The following is a 25,314-nucleotide window of genomic DNA, read 5'->3' on the forward strand; positions in this document are numbered from 1 at the left end:
ACAGGTCTTAACATACTTAGTCGTCACATCTTAGGACAATTTCTTTGCAGATGTGGAAAGAAATAATGTTTTCAAATTAATTGGGCTCCATCTCTAAGGATTCAACATAACAATTAGAAATGTATCTCTTAAATAAAAACTTAGGATGTGTGTGTCAGTGTGGATGTGATTAAAAAAAAAAAGAAAAAAGAAAGAAAGAAAGAAAAACTGGTTCCAGTCTGTCACCAGGCTAGAGGAAGGAGGCCATTAGCACAATATTCATCATTCAGTAGTCCCAGGAACTTCATTTGCGAGAACAATCTACCTGCTTTAGTTTTTATGAACCCCCTATGAGTTACAGATACCAGATGTCTTTTCTCTGGCTATCTCTCTGATGACAGTCATAGTGGCACATAAAAGGAAAAGCAGTCGGTGTTGGGGAGGAATCTCACAGCTTACGGCGGGACAGTCCATTATTAATGGAGAAAGTCACAGGGTAGTTAATGTACGGATGTCAGACTTTCCAAGTTTCATGGAGTCCCCTTGGGAAGTGGTGCTGACAGATGTGCTGAAGGCAGAACCGCAAGCAGAGCGGATAGTCAGCAGGGGATCATTAGTCTGCTTGAAGAGCTGGGGCTCCTGAGTGATTAAGAGGTAACAGCTTACAAGAGCCATGCATAAATTACACATCCCAGGGTCAACACCCCGAATTCTTCATGTTTTTTTTTTTTTTAAAGGCATAGGACATGAATGGCAACTAAATTTGATCAGTCAACAGAAACTCTGAAAACATTGCTATTTCTTATACTCAGTGTATATAAAGGCAAACAGACTCTTCAATTAATTAATTCTGGATTGTTTCCCAGGTTCTATTGGAAAAGGGGTATGATGGGGCTGAACGTAAAAAGCTGTCCAGAGGAGCCTGTTCGCAGACTTGTAACTCATTTTGAAGATACCTGTACACAACAGAGATGTGTGTTTTGAAAGCTACGATTATGGAGGATTAATTTCAATTCTCCCAGTTCTATCTTTTAGTGAGCCCATTCATTCTCACTCTGAAAACTTCAGTGTGGCCACGTGAAAGCTTCTGTACTTTAAGCTTTATGGATCTACCCTGACATTAAAACAGAGGACACGTGTGGTTTAACAGGGAAGCCCCATACATGTGGTTTGTTGAACGAGGCAGCTCATTGTCAGAACACTGACATATTCTGTGCTACTCTAACATACTTAGCCCTGAACCTGTGAATTTAATTCAGACTTGATTCTTAATTGTTTACGAGCTGTCTGGAAGCTGGTCTATTACAAGGTAACTTAAGTTAATTGCATTTTCTGCTATTAGAGATTGCTGCTGGGTACATGGGATTTTGTTGAAAACAAAAGGAGAAGGGGTACCAGTGGAAAGCAAATCTGGTAGGGTATTTGCTACCAAATAAAACATGACCTGTTTCAGATCACAGCCACTTTCAGGCTTCGGACCACTGACTTTCCCCATCCCTTCCCTGTATTCCAGTGGTTGATTTTTAGTGACAAATGCCACATTTCCCCAGCTGAGGTAAGTATGGAAATGAAAATAGAAGCTATGTCAACTTGAATTTAAAGTTTTCTAACCTGAAAATGAACTAGTCCTCTTAGCATAATGTACTCCCCCGCAAGCAATTCTCTTAACTAGGCTACAGTGCCGTTTGGGAATGGGGTGTTTATATGTATATTTTCTTCATTCCCTGCAGAAAGTCATCATCTGAGCATTGCTGAGTGCAGATTTAATGCACATCACTGCACACTTGCCCCAGTAACACGGCGAGGGCCTGCCACTAGAGACTCAGAATAGCTCTAGGCAGGAGCAAATCGGATTATTGCCAATCCAGGCATTTTTAGTGATATGCATCTCACAAAGCAGGGTAGTAAGGGCAGCTATTTTAACTTGAATATCTAGATCGATTTTCACATGGAGAATAAGTAATGAAATAGCTATATAATTGGCAAGATACCCATATGTTCACGCATTGTAGAAACTCCTCCAGATAATGCAAACATCTTACTCCCATAAAGTATGGTAGAAAATTTTTTTTTGTTGTTTTTTGTTTGTTTGTTTGTTTTTGAGAAAGATAATTAACAATGGAGAACAATATAAAATCTAAGCTAGAACCAACTTTGGAGTTCATTAAAGCCAACTTATACTTGAATTTTAAATTTTTTTACAGAAATTTTCAAACATACACAAATTACAAAAGCAGATGCAATGGTATAATGATCCGCCACATATCATTCAGCTTAAAAATTATCAATACTGTTTCATTCTTATATGTCTCTCACCCTCTTTGGGAAAGAGGAAATAATGTTTTGCTGGTCAGAAGAGTATCTTTCTACTTTTCATTATTTTCTTATCTGAGAACTGTGTTTTTGTATTTTTAATCCAGAATATGGGAAAGACTGAAACAAATACTCTTTATGGAGTTATCTGTATTTTTAAGACTTTTCTTTGTATTGTAGACATATCCAAAAATGGTTATTCATAAATGATTGAAGAATGTCATATTTACTTTAACAATGTCACAGTAGTTTTGTCATTTATAAAATGGGACTATATAGTACTTACATGGTTGTTGTAAGAATTAAATGTTAACATGTGTAAAGAATTTGAAATTGCGCCTGACATATATTATCCAGTATATAAGTATTACTAACATTCATAGGGGAGGTTGCTTCCCCTTTCATAGTCCTTGTTGGGTTCTGGTGCCAGGATCATACCCATTTCATTAAATGAACTGGTAGCTTTTCATCCTATCTTTGCTCTGACACAAATTGATTGGGAAGGGAATTATTTTAAAATTTGAAAAAAAAATTTCTTATAAAATTTATGGCTCAGGGGGCACCTGGGTGGCTCAGTGGGTTAAAAACCTCTGCCTTCAGCTCAGGTCATGATCCCAGGGTCCTGGGATCAAGCCCCACATCGGGCTCTCTGCTCTGCAGGGGCCTGCTTCTCTTCCTCTCTCTCTCTGCCTAACTCTCCGCGTACTTGTGATCTCTCTGTCAAATAAATAAATAAAATATTTAAAAAAAAAAATTTATGGCTCAGAACTGTTGGGAAAAAATGATTCTTGACAACTTTCAATTCTTCCCATGATAAATGGTCTATTTAGATTTTCTGTATTTTCTTGATTCAGTTTTGTTATTGATATGATCTCAGTAGATTTTTCATTTCATCTAGATGTTCAAATGATCACAGGATTGTGGACAGTCTGCTTTTAGGGTTTTAAATCTTGTATACAAAATTGTATGCTCCTTTTAATTTTCAATTTTGTATATTTGTATTTTTCTGGTTTTTTTATGATTAGAATTGGGGAGAAATACATTTTTTTCCCCTTCTCAAAACTTCTCTCGGATGTCTCATATGTACTGTTTCTATTTTCCAATTTACTAATTTTGACCTTTATCTTCTTTTCTTCTATTTCCCTTAAGTTTTTCTGTGTTCTTTTTAACCTTTATGAGGTGAATACTTAGTTTATTGATTTAGATTTCTAGAATTTCTTAATAATAAATTTCAAGTTACTAACTTGCTTCTGAGTACACTTTTTATAAACTTCATCAGTGTGGATGCATTTGTTCTCATTTCTCCAAATTCTGAAATATCCATAAACTATGGTTTTTCTTTGTGCTTTGACCCAGTACATACTAGGAAAATGACTTGAAATTTGCATGGATTGATTTTTTTAAATGTGAATATTGTGTTGTAAAATTTTCTATATCTAATTTCTAGTTTAACTGTGTAATGGCAGAAAGTATTAGGCCTGATGGATACAATTGGAAATTTTTTTTTCTTGGCTTATTATGTAGCCAGTTATAAGAAGCATTACATGGGCACTTGAAAGGAAAGTATATAAATATACAGAAGCTCTCTTAAGGGCAGTTTCACTTTCCATGGTTTCAGTTACATGTGGCCAGCTTTGGTCCAGAAGGAGATAATCTGCCTTCTGACATATGGTCGGAAGATTAATAGTAGACTAACAGTATGTCAAAATGCCTATGTCATTCACATCACTTCATGTCATCGTAGGCATTTTATCATTTACATCATCACAAGAAGGGTTAGTAGAGTACCATAAGATATTTTGAAAGAGACTACATTCACTTAACATTTATTACAGTATATTGTTATAATTGTACTATTTTATTATTTGTTATTATTGTTAAACTGTTACTATGCTTAAATGATAAATTAAACTTTATCACGGGCATATACATATAGGAAAAAAATAATATATATAGGGTTCCTATCTATATTTCCTAACCACGATTTCAGGCATCCGCTGGGGGTCTTAGAGCATATTTCCTATTGGTAATGGAAGACTAGTATATATTTTTAATTATTACATTATTCAGTTTTTTTTGTATCCTTATTTCTACTTACTTGGTCTGTCAAATTAAATTTAAAAATATGCTTTAATAATTCCTTCTTGTGTTTCCAAATATTTAGCATTGTAAATCTTGACCCTATGTTTTATGGTGTTCAAAATAATATAATTGGAATGTCTTCATTAGGGTTTGTGTATCTTAATAATAAAAAGCATCTTTTCCCAACTTAATGTTTAATGTTTTTTGCATACAAGTAACACTTGGTCCTAAGCTAGAAAACTTACTATCTTTTCTTTTTAAAGACTATTTTGTTAGAATAGATATTTTATTTTGAAATAAATGCCATCAAGTTCTGGTTGGATCAAACAAATTTTTAACTGGATCTGATGCTCTTATGTTCATATGAAAGTTTTATCTCTTTGTATTTTCTGTCATATACTATATATTCTTGTATCTGTCATCTTTATGTGAATTTTTTTTTCATGCTTTTCTGCTCTTCTTTACCTTTGGTCTTTGGGTGAACAGATTGCAGTTTATTTAACTGTCTCCAGCAACTTGGAAGATACACATTTTGATTTTATATCTACCTTGATCTATATTTCCTCTAATTATTAGAATAAAGAATAACATAAAAACTTCTGATTCCCTCTCCATGAAGGGAAAGTACAACATGTTTTTACTATTGAAAGGATGACGTGTTGGCATGAAATGTTACGTATGCCATGATAGTAAATAAAATAGTATGTATGCGCTGATAAAATATCTTTATTAATTACATTGATTATGTATAGACTGGATCTTTATTCCCTAATTTCCACATCTGTGAAGCTTTCTAATCATTATACGTTCCTTTTTGCATTCCTTCAAAAAGCTTATCTAGTTAGTCATGCTTATTGCTAATGCAATTTTCTACAATGTTCATTTGGCTTTTTATTGCATCTGCATTGCAGGTTTTAATTCGCTCATTTCTCATCTTTGTTAACTCTTTTTAAATGCCAGTCTGTATCAGAGCCAGATCCCTTTGACATTAGCAACTCTGTTTCATAGAATGCATGCTTTCTTTGTCTTGACTGAAAGCACAAGAGAGCTGCATCTTTGTTATGTTTTATTTTACATTCTCAGACCAAGGCTGACTCTTCCCTCCTCTTGCCCCCACTCTTTATCACGGAGTATTTTCTTAGGTCATCATGATGGGATAGACTTTTTTTTTTTTTTAAGATTTTATTTATATACTTGACAGAGATCACAAGTAGGCAGAGAGGCAGGCAGAGAGAGAAGAGAGGAGGAAGCAGGCTCCCCGCTGAGCAGAGAGCCCAGTGCAGGGGCTCGATCTCAGGACCTTGAGATCAGGACCTAAGCCGAAGGCAGAGGCTTTAACCCATTAAGCCACCCAGGTGCCCTGATGGAGTAGATTTTTAATTTAACTCTATTTATTAACATTGGTTGTGATTTTATCCAGGTCTTAGATTCACCAACCAAAAATGGGTGCATCCCTTTATTCACTCAAACTGACCACAGAGGCTTGCAGAATCCCCACCTCAAATCTTACCTTTTAAAGCAATTTGATAGCCATGTTTTCTTTCCAAATTACTAGTGTCTGGCTATCATCAATTTAGTAAGATTCTGAGGAATGAAGACAGCGCTTTCTATTGCTTCAGTTATCACCTTCACGGTGAACTGGTATAAACCCTTTCCTCTTTCCATACCCAATATGCCAAGGTAGCTTCTTTATAAAGCATTAGTTCGAACTGAACTGTTGATTACTGGTGATTCTGGCGAGAGGGAGACGATGTACTGTGTGTGTGTCTGATGTTGTGTCTCCCCAAAATTCATATTTTGAAATCTTATTCCTAAAGGTAAAGGTATTAGTAGGTGGGGCCTTTGGGAAGTGATTAGATCATGAAGTAGAGTCCTCATGAGTGGGATAAGTGTTCACATAAAAGAGACCCCACAAAGTTCCCTAGTCCCTTCCCCCACATGAGGATACCGCAAGAATGTTACCGGTATCTAGTGAACCGGGGAGAAAACTCTCACTGAACATGCCGACATCCTTATTTCAGACTTCCCGTCTCCAGTACCGGGAGAAATAAATTTCTCTTCTTTCTAAGTTTCCAGTTATTTTGTTAGAGCAGCCCAGATGGATTAAAACTGTCTCCTATGGTTATAACTCCATTTGGCCTAGTTGTGCTATAATTATAGGTAATTCTTCAAGTAAATTTTTGATGACTACCCTCTGTTTTTAGTCTGATGAGAACTGCTTCTTTGTTTTTCACAAAAAGCTAGGTAATAGTAAATCAGCCTTAGCTGCCAAGCGTCCATTTTTCAACACTGCCTTCTACTCTAATTCATCTATTTCACTTAAAAAACAACAAAAAAAAAACCTTTTGCAATATTTAACTTACTTTCAGAAAACACCCAGGTCTACGGCCATACCACCCTGAACGCGCCCGATCTCGTCTGATCTTGGAAGCTAAGCAGGGTCGGGCCTGGTTAGTACTTGGATGGGAGAAAACACCCAGATCTTTAACGCTACTCCAGAGCCTCCTAGTCTCTGCTGATATCCCAACCTTAAACTTGAACTACCCTCCCCACTATTTTCAGACACTATACCGTGTCATATTTCCTCATAACCAGACAACCTTCCCACAGCAGACATACGTACTGTTGCTTGGTCTGGGATACTGTTCTTTCCCTTGACTCTCTCCTCCTCCCAGTCTGTATCATATCCTTCCAATAGACAAGCCTCATTTTACTGTGCTTTGCAGATACTGTTTTTTAACAGATTGAAGTTTTGTGGCCACCCTGTGTAAAGCAATTCTGCTGGTGCCATTTTTCCAACAGCATTTGCTCACTTCATGTCTCTGTCACATTTTGGTCATTCTTGCAATACTTTAAGCTTTTTCATGATTATTACTTTTGGTGTGGTGATCTGTGAGCACAGATTCTTAATGTTACTATTGTAATATTACTACTGTAATTTGGGGCACCAGTAACTATGCCCATATAAGATGGTGAACTGAATTCATAAATGTGTGTGCTCTGACTGTTCTACCAGCTGGCATCAGCCCATCTCTCTCCCTCTCCCTGGGCCTCCCTATTTCCTGAGACACAATAATATTGAAGTTAGTCCAGTTAATAACCCTACAATGGCTTCTAAGTGTGTTCAAGTGAAACAGAGTCAGTTGATGCAGAAAACTTTATCTTATTTTAAGAAATTGCTACAGCCACCTCAACCTTGAGCAACCATCCCCCTAACTAATTAGTGGGCATCAATACCAAAGCACGACCCTCCACCAGTCAAAAGATTATGACTCACTGAAAGCTCAGATAATGCTTAGCATTTGCTAGCAATAAGTATTTTTAATTATGGCAGGTGCGGTATTTTTAGACCTACTGTTATTAGACACCTAATAGACTACAGCATAGTGTACATACGACTTTTATATGCACTGGGAAATAAAAAAAAATTCAACTGAGTCATGTTATTGCAATATCTGCTTTATTGCACTTTATTGGTCTGTAACCAAACCCATAATGTCTCTGAGGTATGCCTGCATTTTACACATTCAGATCACTGAACCCTACACTTCTCCCAGCTCACAAACAAAGGTACACATTCTAGTGTGACTGGCTCCCCCTTTACTCACCAGCAGCCCTGTAAGTCTTATGGTAGGGGAACCATTCTGCTTTGCTCACTGTTTTCTCTGCCATGTCTATGCCAATGCCTGGCAATGGAGAGGTTGAACTGAGAGGTTCTGCCAAAGTTAGATATTTTTACTTTTTAAAACCAATCTATTCTCTTCAGTCTTGAAATCCTAATTTACATGCTCCATTAGGACCCAATTATAAATCCCGTTTATCACAACCATTTCCACTGAAATAACCTGGAACTGTACATCGATAAAGAATGTTGGCTTAGAGAAGGAGTGAACAGATTCAAACGGTAGCAAGACTCACAGACAGTAAGGTGTAGGAATGTCTTTCTTATACCTGGCATTCATTTCAGGGCTGTGTTACACACACCTTCTTTTACAGTAAGTGGGAGCCACAAATGGAAAAAATAGGATATTTAAGTCAGCTACATTTTATTTTTAAAATCTTGTTTATCTTTTCAAAAGGCAAAAGTTTGCATAGTGATAAGAACTTGGCCTCAAACACCTTCAACCAAACTGGCATTTCCCAGGTGTTCTCTTGTCTATGTGTTGTTTAAGAGAATGAGAAAGCATACAGATTCCAAATTAGTTCACAAAGCAGAGATTCTTCGGGTATTTCCGAAATGCTACATTATCAACTTCAACTCTCTCTCCAGCTGTGCCCGCCATATGGATTTATGAATTCCTGTGGAGTGTTGTTATAACACAACTCCTTTCCAGGGGTTAATTTTGACAGTGAAGATTATGATAATGTGTTAACCTGCAACTATCTGACGTGAAAAAATTGGGTGTGTTACACATGAAGATATGAAGAGCTTTCTTGGCTCGATACAGAATAGCTATCAGTTGTTTTGGTAGCAGCCAGTATCTACAGAAGAGATCACGAACATTCTCCCAATCAGCTTCTGAATTAAAGATCTGACATATCTTTTGAAGTTTATTATGTAGACAGAGTTAGTCTCCCTGTAGAACTCTTATTGCTCTATTTGGAATTTTTAATTTATTCTACATGTCTCAAATGACAAAATCATTAGTGAATATAGTTAGGGAAAATCAGCATGACTGGTTAAAAAAAGGTTTTTCATCCATATTGTTCGTCCTTGATGAATGTACAGCCACTTAATTAAATAATTTTCTTTTAAACCAGTATTCTGATACTACACAGCATCAGAATTTATAGGCCTATCTTTACACAAAATCCTACAATTTATTCTTTTGGATGTGAAGTTCACTTGGCCAAATGTGTAGTTCTCTCTGGTATTAGATTTGGCCTACTTAAGTTATTATCTTCCCAAATGTCTGGAAACTAACTGAATGAGTTACAAAATACATATAGCAAAAAAATGGCTCACTTCCTATTTTTTCTTTAATACTCACAGGATCAAGATCCCTGACAGTATGGAACATTTTGGAGCCTTCAATTTCTGATCTCCCAACCAGAGTCTATTTCCACATTTCCAGGACTCAGGCAGCATTTCCTCATTCTATGCACTGCACCATTATCCTACTTAATTCAATGTAACATCATGATGCACTGACCTGACAAAACACCAATTCCTTGCTGAAAATGTATCCAAAGAGCTGCTTGTTTCTTTCTCAGCTGAAAAGATGAGATTCATAGGGCATATTTCCAGTGGGCATTAAAACAAGAATGGTTCCCATACATCCTGCAGTGATTGTCCATTGGATTATTTATGAAATGCTCAGCCAGGTTCATGTTGTTGAAAGATTGGTGTTGATCATTTATTCTGTTCTGGCTGGTACATCCCTGGTAGTACTCTACTGGATATGTAATGTACTTTTCACATCTCCAGACTCTTCACATACAACTAGCACCTGTGTTCCAACACAATATCATCCCTCACTGCTTTCTGGGACAGGACGACTCCAAAAGAGAAAGCTCAACATGAAATTGAGCTTTGTGGAATGATCACAGTTTGCAGATCATTCAGCTTTATGGATCAAATCTCAGTTCCCAAATGCCACTTCCTTTTGGTGTTAATGCATTTGGCCCTGACTTTGACTGATCAATGGGTCTCCCGTTCTAAGGATCAAACCTGGAGATAAGCTCTTTGATTTTTTTTTTTAATGTTAAAAAAAAAAAAGAGAGAGAGAAACATTTCCAACTTGAATTTAAATCTATCCACAAATACTCTAACATAGTGCCTGTCATTAAATTAAATACAGAATAACTGTCAGGAGAGACATGGGTAATTAGGGCCATCATTAATTAACTAAAAGGCTTTGGTTTCTGCCAAATAATGAACATAGAAACATTTACACAGAAGCAAAGAAGGAAAAGAAGAGATAGAAAAAGAATTTCTTGAAATTTATTTTTGGAATAACTTTTGTTTAACTAAATGATTTTCTTTAGGCTACTGAACAGAAAGAAATTTAATTAATTGCTATTTATTCAGTAGTCGAATTTATTTCTAAGTGCTGTGGATTTGCTATAGCTGTAAACCAGTTTTAACATCTCTCTAACTAGAACTAAAAGGAGAATTAGGTAGAAAGTATATGGCTATCATTCCTGGGGAACTCTTCTTAGAACCAAGACCAGCAATTCTCTATATAGTTTAATTTAAGAAATTGGTGGCTTGGCTGCATAAGGTTTAGAATTAAGCTAAGGAATGTTTCCTACTTAATATACTCACCTTTTTTTCTTTTCATAGGTATATAGTTATTGACATCAAGGCACAAAAACATGGTCATAAAACATTCAAATTGTTGTAAAGAGCTGATAGAAAAATTAAAGGCAAAAAGTATGTAGTAGCATCATAGAATAAGCTTAACTAATTGTGGAGATGATTAACATCAGAAATATTGACCCTCCTTCTTATAGTCCTCTCCAGAGGGGGAGAAGCAAGTCATTCTTTGAGACATGCAGGGCCTAATTTCCTCCTTTTGCTTCCTCTGCTGATTCTTTCTTTGAACTAAACGATCTCATGGCTGTGAGAAATGGAGCCTGTATTTGATATAATAAAGACAAATAATCCTAGTGGACTATCCTCCCAAACATGAAATACTCCACCACACCATTTGTGTAGGACAGTTTATAACTAGTTGTCCCTGGTCAGTGTGGCTCTTTTTTCTGCTCAATGAGAGAAAAAAGGGAGGCTTAATAAATGAAGAAAAGCATCACCTTCCAAACTGTTTCACATTACTCTATACTGACTAAATCACTAATATCTAAAATCTTCTTCGATTAGTAAAATGAGAAGGAAAATAAAAAGGGAGGAATTAGACTATTACATTTCAGATGAAGGAGTTCAGGTTCACAGATTTCAAAGGAATATGGCAGAATCAAACAGCACAAACAACACTGCCTTAAGACTGTTTAATATCACCTGGGTGGCTCAGGCAGTTCAACGCCCGACTCTTAGTTTCGGCTCAGGTCTTGATCTCAGGGTCCTGAGATTGAGTCCCACACTGGGCTCTGTGCTCAGCACAGAATCTGCTTGAGACTCTCTCTCCCTGTCCCTCTGGCTGGCTCTCCCCACTGCCCTCTCTTGCTCTCTCTCAAATAAAAAAAAATAAATCTTTAGGGATGCCTGGGTGGCTCAGTGGGTTAAAGCCTCTGCCTTCGGCTTGGGTCGTGGTCTCGAGGTCCTGGGATCGAGCCCCATATGGGGCTCTCTGCTCAGCGGGGAGCCTGCTTCCTCCTCTCTCTCTGCCTACTTCTCTGACTACTTGTCATCTCTGTCTATCAAATAAATAAATAAAATCTTTTTTAAAAAATCTTAAAAAAAAAAAAGAATGTTTAATGCCAAAAACAAAAGAAAACAGAAAACACCCTAAAACAAAAAAATCCATAGTAGTCTATGGTACTGATTAACCTATTACTGAAGGTTACCCTTTCCTCATTGAATTGTGATAGATGTCTACTTAAAGTGAATATATGAAGTCTCTTAAGTCAGACATAAAACTCAGAATGCATTTTCCATAAAAATTTTTGAAAAGGTAGTTTACTCAAGTTTGACTGACCCTTAATATATATGTTTTTTCTTTTTTTTTTTTTTTAGTGAAGTGTAGCTGACCTACAATGTTATATTAGTTTCAGGTAAACAACACAGTGATTAGGCATTTCTATACATTACACAATGCTCCCCATTATAATCTTAGTTACTGTCACCACACAAAGTTATTACATTATTGACTATATTCCCTATGCTGTACTTTTCATTCTTATGACTTATTCCCTTTATAGTTGGAAGTTTGTACTTTTTTCTTTTCTTTTTTTTTTTTTTAAGAGAGGGAGTGGGGAGGAGGAGCAGGAGAGAAAAAGATTCTCAAGCAGGTTCTAAACCCGGCATGCAGTCCTACACAGGGCTTGATCTCACAACCCTGACCTGAGCCAAAATCAAGAGTCAGATGCTTAACCTACTGAGCCTCCCAGGTGCCCCCATGCAAAAGTTTTTAGTTTGATGTAGTTCTAATAGTTTATTTTTGCTTTCGTTTCTCTTGCTTGAGGAGCATATTCAGAAAAATGTTGCTAAGGCCAACATCAAAAAGAGTACCACCTATGCTTTCTTCTAGAAGTTTTATAGTTTCACATCTTACATTTAAGTCTTTAACCCATTGAGTTTATTTTTGTGTGTGGTTTTAGAGAGTGGTCTGGTTTCATTCTTTTGCATGTAGCTGTTCAGTTTTCCAACGCTTATTGAAGAGACTATCTTTTCCCCTACTGTATATTCTTGCCTCCTTTAATGTAGATTAATTGACCATATAAGCATAGGTTCATTTCTGGGGTCTCTGTACTAATCCACTGATCTATGGGTCTACTTTTGTGCCATACCACATTGTTTTGATTACCACAGCTTTGTAGTGTATCTTGAAATTGGGGATTGTAATACCTCTAGCTTTGTTATTCTTTCTTAAGATTACTTTGGCTGTTCAGGGTCTTTTCTGGTTCCACATAAATTTTAGGATTAATTGTTCTAGCTTTGTGAAAAATGCTACTTATATCTTGATAGGGAATACACCAAATCTGTGGATTGCTTTGTAAAGTATGGATATTTTAATAATATGAATTCTTCCAATCTATGAGAATATCTTGCAATTTTTTTTGTGTGTGTTGTCTTCAATTTCTTTCATCAATGTCTAACAGTTTTTAGAACATAGGCCTTTCACCTCCTTGGTTAAGTTTATTGTCACATATTTTAGGAAGCCTTTAACTGTGCAGATTGCTGCCATATTTATCACATTTTTAAAAATTGTAACATATTTGAGGGGTTTACAGAACAAATATAAATTTCATTTGGGTATCATAGTACTGTATGAGGATTTGAGACTTACGCTGGAAATAAAGATATAGGGAAAGAATGGGAGGGTAAAATGTGGATGAGAGAGAGCAGAGGGAATAAACTGGAAGCAGAGGGACTGCTTCTTGAAGAAAATGACCAGTTGTCCAAATCACATGGTGATAAAACTAGAATCCATCCATTCTGATGTCAGTTTTTCAGGAAGTGTGATATAATGGATGGGGCCTAATATGTAAACCTCTTAAATGTCAGCAATACTTTTTTTTTTTTTTAAAAAGACTTATTTATTTATTTATTTGACACAGAGAGCGAGATCACAAGCAGGCAGAGAGGCAGGCAAAGAGAGAGGGGAAGCAGAGTCCCTGCTGAGCAGAGAGCCCGATGGGGGGCTCGATTCCCAGGACACTGAGATCATGACCTGAGCCGAAGGCAAAGGCTTAACTCATGGAGCCACCCAGGCACCTCTGTCAGCAATACTTAAAATCCACAGCACAGTGTGTTATGGCCCCAGGTTTGGATCTGGGTGCATCTTTGGGTGAGACATGAGAGCAAGAGCTAAACTTAGTGTCTATACTACAGTAAAATGAATTGGTATTTGGAGCAAATAAAGATGCACCTGAAAGTCTAAAGGTACACAGAGCTTGTAAGCATGGGAGCCAGTATGGGGCAGGGGTTAGGAATAAGGCAGGGGTTGGGTTAGGCAAAGCTGTCAGCTTGACAAAATGCGGATGTCTTGAAGATTATTCTGGGTATAGAGGAGAAACATTTTAGCATAGCAATATCAGTCCAGGCCCAAGACCTGTCAGCATGGTTTGAACTCATTACGAAACTGGGTGAGCCTGATCCTGAAGGTGACATCTGGATGCTAGAAACAGTGTGTGTGGAATGACGGAGCCTAAATAGGGTTCCAAGAAGTTACATAAGTGGCCTAAGACCACATAGTAAGTTAACAGGAGATCTGGGTCTGGAATGTGGGTGTCCTAGTTTCATGCTTTTTCCTCTGACTTACAGTAAATACAAAATGATCCAGCTGAAATAACTACACTGTGGGAAGGCATGCTTCTTTTAGGGTTATGATATTCGTGGATATGTCAGATCAAATCAAGTTTCCTGGCCCCTGGAGATATTTGCAAACAGAAACAGGTTCTGCTCAGACAAGATCTACTTGATTTTGTAATGCAGAAATGCACACTTTCCACCTGTCTGCATATTAGAATCATGTACAGTGTTTTTAAAAATGATGCCACAGGACCCCTCTCAAGAAAGGCACACTTAATTATCTGGGATGGGGCCTAAAGAACCCCTGGCATAGAAAATCCAGTACCTGTTTCTACTCTTGTCTCTGGACTGGAAAAAAAAAATAATGTTCTAGGCAAAGATAACTCTTGACCCTGCCATTGATTAGTGTGTGACCCCACATAATCTCTTTGCTTCGATTTCCTTATCTGTGAAATACATGTCCTTCCTTCTTATAGGATTATTGTGAGGATCAGAGATAATATAATGGAAAGCAAGACATTATAAACACCATAAAGAACTCTACAGATGCTCTGTTATAAGGTCCCTGCATCTCAATGCCATGTGAACAGAATCCAACTTTAATGGGAATGTGTTCTGTGTAAAAGCATCTAATGATGACAATTATAGCTGGTTTCTATAAAACCAGTAACAATGAAGATCATCTTAGAATCAGAATCATGTAGTTTCTTTTTAATACTCTAGGAAACCATACTTTTACTAATAATACTGTAGAAAAGCTGGCCAGATATAAAATGCTGCTTTTAAAGATAAATAGTTGAGAAAAAGCCAGTCTTTTCTTGGCTGTTCATCTCCTTTATCAACAACCACAAAAATACATGAAGTAAAGGTAAAGCCTGAGGTGACTATATTTTATTTTAAATTCTTTTAAATATGAATTTGACACAAAAATGCTCAACCTTTCTGCTTGGATGATGTGGAAATCAAAGACTTCTATCTGAGCAGTGTGAAACTGGGCTGCGTTTGCAGAAGGTGATCAAAGTGGGTGGATCTTAAATCTGGTGCTGCCTTAGAGTCTCTAAAACAATAGATTTGTGGCATTAGAATATCCTTGGGAAGTGGCTGGATACCTATGGTTTTAACATGTTGCCCTGGTTATGCCTCAGCTTCCTGTCCATCACTGGCCAGAAGTGAGGTGTGTGTGAGAATCACAGATGTAGTTCAGGGCTTCTCGAACTGTAATGTGCATATGAATCACTTGGAGATCTTATTAAAATGTTAGTTCTTATTCAGTAGGCTCTGAGTGGAGCCTGAAACTGTCTTTTTAACAAGCCGCCAGGTGGGACAGATGCTGCTGGTCCATGGACCACACTTTGAGTAGCAAGGATCCAGGTGACATACCAAAGGAAGATGAGAACAAAAACCCTCCTTGAGGGGTGCCTGGGTGGCTCAGTGGGTTAAGCCTCTGCCTTCAGCTCAGGTCATGATCCCAGGGTCCTGGAATCGAGCCCCGCATCGGGCTTTCTGCCCAGCAGGGAGCCTGCTTCCTTTCCATTCTCTCTCTGCCTGCCTCTCTGCCTACTTGTGATCTCTGTTTGTCAAATAAATAAATAAAATCTTTAAAAAAAATCCAAAAAACCAAAACACTCCTTGAAGAATTCATGAGGAATTCACCGGTGAGTAATCCAATTTCAGTACAGTGGTAGGAAGAATCTCAAAGTGCCTTGGTTCTATTGCTATTTAATGAGAGCTTGGTTAAGCGTCACAAATTCCCAGTGCCAAATGACCTTGGAGTTGATGGAAAGGAGAAAGTTCTGTATCTCACTAAACTCTATTTCTAATAAGATGGAACACCGTGGACAACCAGAACCCATCACAGTGATTTCTATTATTTGGTGCTTGTGTTAAGATTTAATAGTAAAATCTATGCAGTGACATCATAATTGAATTCGTATCTATTAACCAAAAGATGACAAAGATACTACATGTGGTGATTGGTAAGAAGGTACTGGGTATACCTGCTGACTGAAATGCTTTTCAAAATATATTAATTGTTGCTTATTTCTCTGTTAGCCCAAAAAGGTCTGACACTGCACAGCTTATGAAAGAGGACATGCAGCATTCTTTACAATGACTTCACACCATTACTCAGTATCCCACTGATACAATAAAAGGCTGACTCATTTCCTTCCCTCTGCATGATCTGTTACAATTGAAACTGGGATACCATATGCTGGGTCTAAAATGCTCAGTATGTCCAGTGGCTCCTGGTGATTCTGCTGGCTTTCAGGTGACACAAGCCCGGAGAAGCGATGAGAGAATCACTGCGGCACAGTTTGCACCGAAAGGTTCTGAGTAATTGGGAGGATTTCATCCCATAATCATGGACTCCGCTGCCCAAAACTGATGGCTGTCTGAGATGCTCTCTTATACCCTTCAAAATCCTGTTTTCTTGCACATTTCCTTGCCTTGCCTGCCTTGCCCACAGTGTTCCTGGGCACGCAATTTCTAATAAAGCCCATAATGAGAATATTTATTTCCTTGTCTTTCACCATCAGGGCTGTCAGGAATGTCAGCACAGCTCAAGAAACTGGATTTCAGAGCTGCTGACTGCTGCCAACAGAGACAAGCACATTTCAGGGGATGTCTATGAAAATGTTTAATATATTTCTCTGTGGGAAGGGGAAAGTCTTCAGGTGTCTCACTGTGTAGCAGCACAGCAACACTCCAGGTGCTTTGCCTTTCCCAAAGATACCATTATACCAGGGAGTAGTGGGGTACTTTGTTTCTTAATATGCCTACAAGATTAATTTTTAGAGTTGCTGCCATGTTATGTAGGTTTAATGCTGTGAGGCAGACTGCAGAAAAAATTCGCAAAACCTTCAATTCTTATTTTGATTCGATTTCACAATAGGAAGAGAAAAGTTAGTCTGAGTGAGCTTCACTTTAACTGAAATGTGTCCAGTTAATTCCTTTCTTCATATAAATGACAGAACTTCAATAATGCAAACCTACTGGATAAATATGTTTAGTCTTTACCGAGTTACCACCATGTAATGATACAACTACAAGGGATCTGAGAGCTTTCCTTTCATCTCCTCATTTTATAGATAAGACGAATGAAAATATTTGCTCAATATCAAAGAATGATTTGAAATAGAGTCAGGACTGGAACTCATGTCCTGGACTCCAAATGTAATACTTCTGATACTAACTTGAAGGGGAAATGGGAGCCCTAAGGAGTAAATATCTCTCAGAACACAAACTACCAAAATCTAATCTAGATTCTCTGCCTGTCTTCAAAAGCCAGAACCTTGAATAATTCCATGTCTTCAATCTAGACTCAGAAGGGCACCTGCCTCTTCCATCTGTTTTTATACTTGTTGTGTCAGAAGTGCAAGTCTTTTAGCTATTTTGCTAATTGTTATTTCCTGCTGTAAAGGTTAGCTGGGGCATTAGATCAGAAAGGAAAAGCTACAACTTCAGAATACAGGACAAAAATAAAAGGGTGTTTTCACATTCTCAGTTTAAGATATATTTTTTTTTTCTTTTCATCATGTGTTAGGCCAAACAGAAAATTAAAATAGCAAGGACAGACGATAGCAAATTCAACTTTAGCCAGAATTTCCAAGAGTAGAGTTTATCAATCTTGTTACCTCAAGTTTTAGAGGAATCCCAATAAATATCATTATCTATTAAACCTCCACGCTACTGAACCCTTTATGGGGAGTCAGATTTGTCTTTCAGTCATTGTTAGTCTTTTTAGCAGACACTGCAAGTTGCCTATACAGCACGTCTCTATAGTCTCCCTTATTACAAAATTATGATTTTTTTTTCAGGGCTATCAAACTGATCTGTGTAAAATACTCGATTTCTCAGTCTCTTTTGCCACTAGGGGTGATAACTGACATGTAGGTAAAAGTCCTTGGGCAAAGCAAACCTTTCATAATACAAAGGCAAAATGAGACAGAGACTTTTGACTTTTGTCTTTGACTCTTCCTATTTCTTCCTATCTGAACTGCACCTTGGTACCCTAGCCATACCACATGTTGAGGATTTTAGAAAAGGATGCAAGAAATGACTCGTATCCTGGAAGACATCTTCAAGAAGTGGTATCAGCTTTAAATTTCATACCTCTGGAAATGTGAGTGAAAATAACACAAAATCCAGTGTGCTGAAGCCTGTGTTAGCTGGGTTTTCAGTTATTTGCAGTCAAATGAATTCCTTATTTATTTATTTATTGCGTATTAAAGAGGGCACTTGTAATGAACACTGGGTGTTGATGTAAGTGATGAATCACTAAATTTTACACCTGGAACTTACGTTATACTGTATGTTAATAAACCAGAATTTAAATAAAAACTTGGAAAAATAAACAAAAATAATTCAAATGGATTCCAAACTGATCCAGTAATTATGACTCTTTACAAAGTGATCCTGATTGGATCTGATCCTTTCCCAGGCCAAACACAAGACAAAATCAAGCAATGTCAGCTTTGAAACCAATAAAGTTGGAGAAAGTACTGATAGTTGTACCTACACTGCCTTACCAAGAAACAGGATTCTGATCTCATTGGACTCAAGTGTCTTTCCCCTTGTGCCGGGTAGATAGCAGTTGGGTAGAACATTTGCAGAATCTGACATTTCCCTATCCTACTTATGGGAGGCATTGATTCTTCCTTGACACAGAGGGACTTTGGGAATCTCCGCAAATGACACTTTTTCCTTAGCCAGTGCCAAGGGAGGCAGAAACCCAGCAGGAAAGATAGCAGTGAGTGAAGTGTAGACATTTCAGTGAATTTATAGTTTACCTCCTGAATGAGCTGGTGGGCCACACAGTAGTACCATCCCCTGACCTTGACGGACAGACACAGTGCTTCTTGTTCTTGTTTTAAAGTTTTCAAGATCTGTTAGGGGAAATAAAAGAATAAGGGTTTAAATTAAAAAGGCCTGAGATACTGTGGGAGAGAATAGCATTTCAAAAGAGCATGGTCTTTTGCTGAAAAATAGCCTTTGTGTCACTCCTACCAAGGAAATATAGAAGAGGCTCTTTCCACATGATACTGTCCTGTCTTCCTTGATTCTGTATCTATACTGTAATGGAGCTACTTGCCACATGTGACTAGTTAGATTTAAAACATATAAAATTAAATAAAATTTACACTTCAGTTCCTCAGCCATACTAGCTACATTTTATGTTCAACAGCCTCATGTAGCTAGCGGTTCCTACGTTGGAAATAGAATATTCACATCACTGAAGAAAGTTCTATTGGACAGTGAAGGAACCAAGATTTAATGATGTTAAGTGACTTCACCAACATCTTTTTTGTAATTAAATATCATTATCAGGATGTAAGTTCATGTAATCTGATGCTCAATTCTGTTCACTTCACGAACCGTTTATTATATGCAATTATATGTATCACTCTATAAGTACCTAGAATACGACTCTGTATATGCACACACACACATTATATACAATGTATAAACATACATATGCTCATATACATAATTGTTTCAAAGCTCTTGTATATTTTCAAAAATTTATAAGGTACTGTTCAAGGTTCTGTTTGGGGGGGAAAACAAAAGTTCCCCTCTGTCAAGGAGGTTAAGTCTGGTTAGAAAGAGAAGACATTACAAATCCAAAGATTGCAAAGCAGTTGCCAATAAAAGTGAGTTCATGTAAAAAAAAAATATGGCTAATAAAGTGACAGACATATTACTGTTGAAAAAAATTGTTTTTTCTTCCATCCTCCCAAATGTAAATCTTCTCAACAAGAAGTATTTTAAGTGCCATTTTGTTTTTGTTGTCTAAAACATTTGATTCAATAACCTCTTATCAGATTTGAGGATTATTCAAAGCCAAGTATATTCTGCAGGGTTGCAAGGCCATCTCAATGTGCACACTAGAGAACATGGACATTTATTGACTATTTGCTTCATGGTGGCCATTTTGCTAAGTATTTTATCTTATTTTATAATTATTTTATTTTATATTTTTTAGAACTTCTTTTAAGAATTTTTTAATTCATTTGACACAGAGAGAGAGAGAGAGTACAACCAGGGGGAGTGGCAGAGGCAGAGGGAGAAGCAGGCTCCCCACTGAGCAGGGAGGCTGATGGGGGGCTCCATCCCAGGAACATGGGGTCATGACCTGAGCTGAAGGAAGATACTGAACCAACTGAGCCACCCAGGCATCCCTTGATAAGTATTTCTTGATTATTATCTTAAGTGATCCTAATAACTGTATAAGCTAATTTCCATTAATGTCTCCATTTTACAGGCTAGAAAGGAGAGGTACCATGACGTTTGTTAAAGGCTACATTAATGAGCGATGAAGCTAGGAGGAGAAAGCTGACAACCTTCCTGCAAAATGGGATGTTTCTACAGTCAGGCTTGACTTTAAGGAGAGGTCAGGATATTAAAAAATTCAGACACACTCATATCTTCATTACCAACTTCTAGAATTATGCAAATTTTAAGATCATACATTATTATTTTCATCAATTAAGTACTTATAAAAATTTCACTAAACATCATTTGGTTGTCAGCTCAGGATACAAACATTATATGCTCTATAGCTTCTGCCCTGTAGGGACCCAAGAGTGTAGTGGGCATGACTGATAGGTAACACTTAATCACAGGAAGCCAAACTATATCAGAGTTAAGATGTGAAACAGGGCACTTAGAGGACATGTATATATTCGGCACAATACAAAAAAGTACTATAGCTTGAATTACATTGCTGCTATAATACAATTCTTTTAATCCAAGGAGTACCAGGTGAGACAGGTATGATATTTTTCTTTCAAGGAAATGGCTCTTCAGAAGAGATTAAGGGAGAGATTTAAAAAAAACTTTATTATGGAAAATGGTTTAATATGGTAAACCATTGTGCTTAAAAGTCACAGTGAATCACTCTGAATTGTCACTTCTGCATATAGGTTCTTATAATACGTCATCTAAGCTTTTGCACAAACATCCCATCCAATCTTCAGAGCTGCATGAAAAATTAAGGGCTAATAGATAAAAGAGATCAAGTCTTATGTAGGCAAAATGCACCACTGTTATGACGAGAGAAAGGGCATTAAGAAAGAGAAAGAAAATGAGAAACACATGCTCTGATTTTTAACTGTCCTTTCTGAGTTTAAAAAACTAGATTTCTGTTTCTTCCTTTTTGGCTTATGAATTCATGCAGTTCTACAAGTACTGGGCAGTCAGAATAAATCATAGTAATCTGATATTTGATAAAATATTTAGACATATTTCTTAGTAGTTAGTTGAAATAAATTCCACATGGCAAACCCTACTTACATAGTGAATAAAAAGACTACATTTAGACAGATTTGACTTTGAAATCAATTCTGTCATATATTAGCCATGTTGCTAACCTTGGGCAAGTCTTCATTTTCTCATAAATAAATGTGAATAAGTGTGCTTTGTTTTCAAGTAAGAGTCATGGTCAATAATTAAGTAAGATAATACTTGAAAAACACAAGGCCATACACAAAGCCTGTCATGCTACAAGTTTTGCATTCATTATATGTTTGTTTTGTCCACTGAAAAATGCTGTAATACAGTGGCAAATCATAACCTAATCATTTTATTTATGAGAGTGTCCCAAATAGTAAATGAATTCTAGAGAGAATTCTAGAGAGCTACAGATGCTAAACAAAAGACACTATATTTATGCACATGTTTAAGGAAAAATTTCATGTTCAAAACTGGCCTTCTTAGATATAACTATCCATCCAGATCACAATTACTAGCAGCATGATAACTGCAGAAATCAAAGAACTATGCATGTGAATGGTATATCTGAAGCTTGTATACTCGTGGCTCAGGCCTTTCTCAGCAAATTCCCACATATATTATTTTCTAAGAGTCATTTTATTTGTAAAGCCTTGGTACTAGGTAATGAGGGCTAACAACAGACATTACAAGATAGTTAGAATATGTTTTGGATAATGCTCTATTACCACGACCATTGCTCTAACAGCAACAATAGCATCCACCTGCAAAATGCATTAAGGTCATACCATGTGCCAAGCACTTATCATATAGATCTCATTTAATTCCATCATAATTTAAATTCTCAATTCAAAGGTGATAGAAGTGAAGCTCAGAGATGTTTCTTTACCCACATACGAAGTGGTCAGAAAAATACAAATTCATATCTGTCTCCCTCCAAAGCCGCTGCTCTCAAACACCAGAATATATGGTTTCTGCACTGATTGGCTTCTGCACTGATTTAGTGAAGCCAGTGAAAAAGAGCATTCAAACTAGTTATTCAAAATTTTAGAGAAAAAAAAAAGTTTGAATGAATATTAAGCTTTTCAGTAAATATGCAAGAAAATCCACATTTCAATGCACAAAGCAATGAGTAGGTGCATTTGATTCCAAATCTTCTATTCCTTTCTTTTCCTTGTGGTTGAATACTCAATGTAAGGATTTTAAACATTAGGTGAAAAGGATGAAATCAAACAAGGAGACAACAATCAGAAACAACTCTATTAAGAAGCATGATTGTTGCATTGTCAGTAAGGTAGCTGAACAATGCAGTCAGGCACTAAAGATATGGCTGAATAAATGATGTATATGTATGACAAGGAATTAATATCCATGTATTGTGGCTTTTCAAAACAACTTGTTTTTCCAGCTCTATATATGGTTCACTGACACATGATTCATAGACTTTTAAAAAATAAATGGCTATACTTTTTGGTGTTGGTTTCATTCATCAGCATTTTACATAAAATTTTCCAGAAATCATATGCTAAGGGACGCACAATTTTGTGGCAGATGTGTTTTCATATCATATTTTTCTGTGGAAACAATTGTCCTTTTTTCTGCTGTGGAATGTAATATCAGCATTTCATTTTTAAATGAGATTAGAAAATATGCTATAGTACTTGGAATGTGTATTGAGTGCATGGAGGAAATGATTTAGCAGTTAAATTCCTGGGGGAGTAAAAGTATACAAAGGTCTTAAAGCTGTAATATGTGATAAATAATAAAAAGCCTTAATATATGAGAATACTTAGAATTCAGGCTGCAGAGTAAATCAGAGAGTGAGAGGGAAAAATCTCCACATATTTCCTGTCTGTAAAGTTATTAAATGTTTAGAGGAAAGGAAGAGATACTTTACAACAAATACCTAAATGTATTCTAGAGAAAACAAAAATCAAGAGGGTCTAAGATATGTTTTGAGAAGTAACAGTAAATAGTAAAGAGTAACTTATTTAGGCCATCATTAAGGAACTACCCATTGAACAGGGAAGAGCTGAAGACATTCATAGGGTGGGACTAGCCAGGGTAAGACCTTTAGTTTTAAAATGGCCAGAAAATGTTAATGAGATCATAACATAGATCATTGTTTGTTAATAATCTACAAAGAGGCAGTAGGAAAGAGAAAGAATCAAACAGTAAACTATGCAAGTAATGGATGTATTTCTAATACATGTATTATTCACTACAAGTTAAAAATAATTCACTTTTTTCCTGGTTTCGGTAGGCATGGATCCTATTAATTCTTATAGTGGCCTTAGAACAAGAAATTTCCATCACCAGTTTCCTTTGGTAAAGCTTCCTCCAATTTTGAAATTAGCAATCAATAAGGAAATCAATATCAACTTGGAAAAATGGTCAAGCAATACATTTGTTATGGATACAATTTCCATAATGATGATTGCACCATTTATTTTTTTTTAAAGAGGTATTTTTAGAACGTAACTTTAAAAACTGATTATCATGCAGCATATGTAAAATTATGTCTTGACTCTCTGCCATTTGTTCCCTGAATGTATGCATTTTTGGATGCACATTTGCATGGTTTCTTGAATTCTAGAGATTCCTACTGAAAACAAGTTTAAACTTATAAAACCTTAGGAATTGCAAAGCCACATCTTTTACATTCTTTCTACTCAGGAAGAAAGAAGAAACCATTAATGAAACGGGTATGGTTGACTGGGTTTCCCAGTGAGAATATATAGCAAGAGGAAAAATTGCATAATGGTTTAACATACTGGCTTTGTAGTCAGAAGGACCCAAGGACAAATGTAGTACTCTTACTTTCTAGCTGTATGATGGTGGTAGGTGAGTTACTTAATCTCCCAGAACTTCAGTTTCTTCATCTCTACTATCTCACAGACCTCTTTAAAGAAGATCATGCATATGAAGAATTTATATACTATCTGATCCAAAGTCGGTAGGCTATAAATTTTAGCATTATCATTATTGTTTCTTGCCATCAAAATGAAACTGTACAGAAAGTGACTTATTGGGGGAAAGCCTGTGAGTCCAAACTTCCACCAGATAAGGTAACACTAGAGTGGTCAAGTCAATTGTACCATGGCAAAAAAATGCTAATAGGGCTTAAAACAGATCTTCTTTTGCTAATCTTAATTGTGTTTTTAAGTCTAGACAGAAGCTGAAGTAAGCAGGCTACCTTATCCTGTCCACTGCATGGACTATATTTTTTTTTGGACTATATTTTTTATATGACTTACAATTAAGATATACTCACATATAATGGATTCAGAAAATTTTTCTTAAGAACTTTTCTTACGATGATATGGTCTGAGAAAGTTTGTTACTTTTTAGTGAAAAAGTGGAAAATATTTTCATAAAATAGTAAAAAACTGATATTTGTTTATCTTCTACAATAGATGCAAACATGTGATTTCTGAAACAGAAATAAATTATGAAACATTATATTATTTACTGATTATATAAATTTACTTACTGAACTTAAAGTGTTGGAAGTTCACACTATAGACCAGATGGAAATAGAATGGATATAAATGGAAATCAAAATATATGTATATATTATTGTAAAATATTGATAGATATGTTTGTCAGAATCTTGCTTTTCCTTATGTTGCTAACTTTCCCATTTGTTTATCCAGTCTTCAGCAAATATTTTTTGAATTCCTCTTTTATTCCAAGTATTGATGTCAGCTATCTTATTTCTCTAACAACTAAATAAAAAAAAACAAAGGAAAACATATGTCTATGCTAAACATCTGAAATTAAATATCCCAATTTGTTGGCAGTCTAAAGTAAGAGATCAAACAAAATCTGATTCT

The 25,314-nt window shown here is 36.4% G+C and overlaps 1 protein-coding gene across 7 annotated transcripts in view; it reads right to left on the reverse strand.

Annotated features, from left to right (window-relative positions):
- CNTN4 (contactin 4) overlaps positions 1-25,314 on the reverse strand; it is a 952,026-nt gene that overhangs the window by 219,297 nt on the left and 707,415 nt on the right. For all 7 annotated transcript variants that reach the window (XM_044253128.1, XM_044253130.1, XM_044253132.1 and 4 more), the window contains one exon: positions 19,039-19,134. In XM_044253128.1, coding sequence (XP_044109063.1) covers positions 19,039-19,134 — 96 coding nt within the window. The remainder of the gene's footprint in view (positions 1-19,038; positions 19,135-25,314) is intronic.

This window comes from Neovison vison, chromosome 6 (genome assembly GCF_020171115.1).
Source record: "Neovison vison isolate M4711 chromosome 6, ASM_NN_V1, whole genome shotgun sequence".
Lineage (NCBI taxonomy): Eukaryota > Metazoa > Chordata > Mammalia > Carnivora > Mustelidae > Neogale > Neogale vison.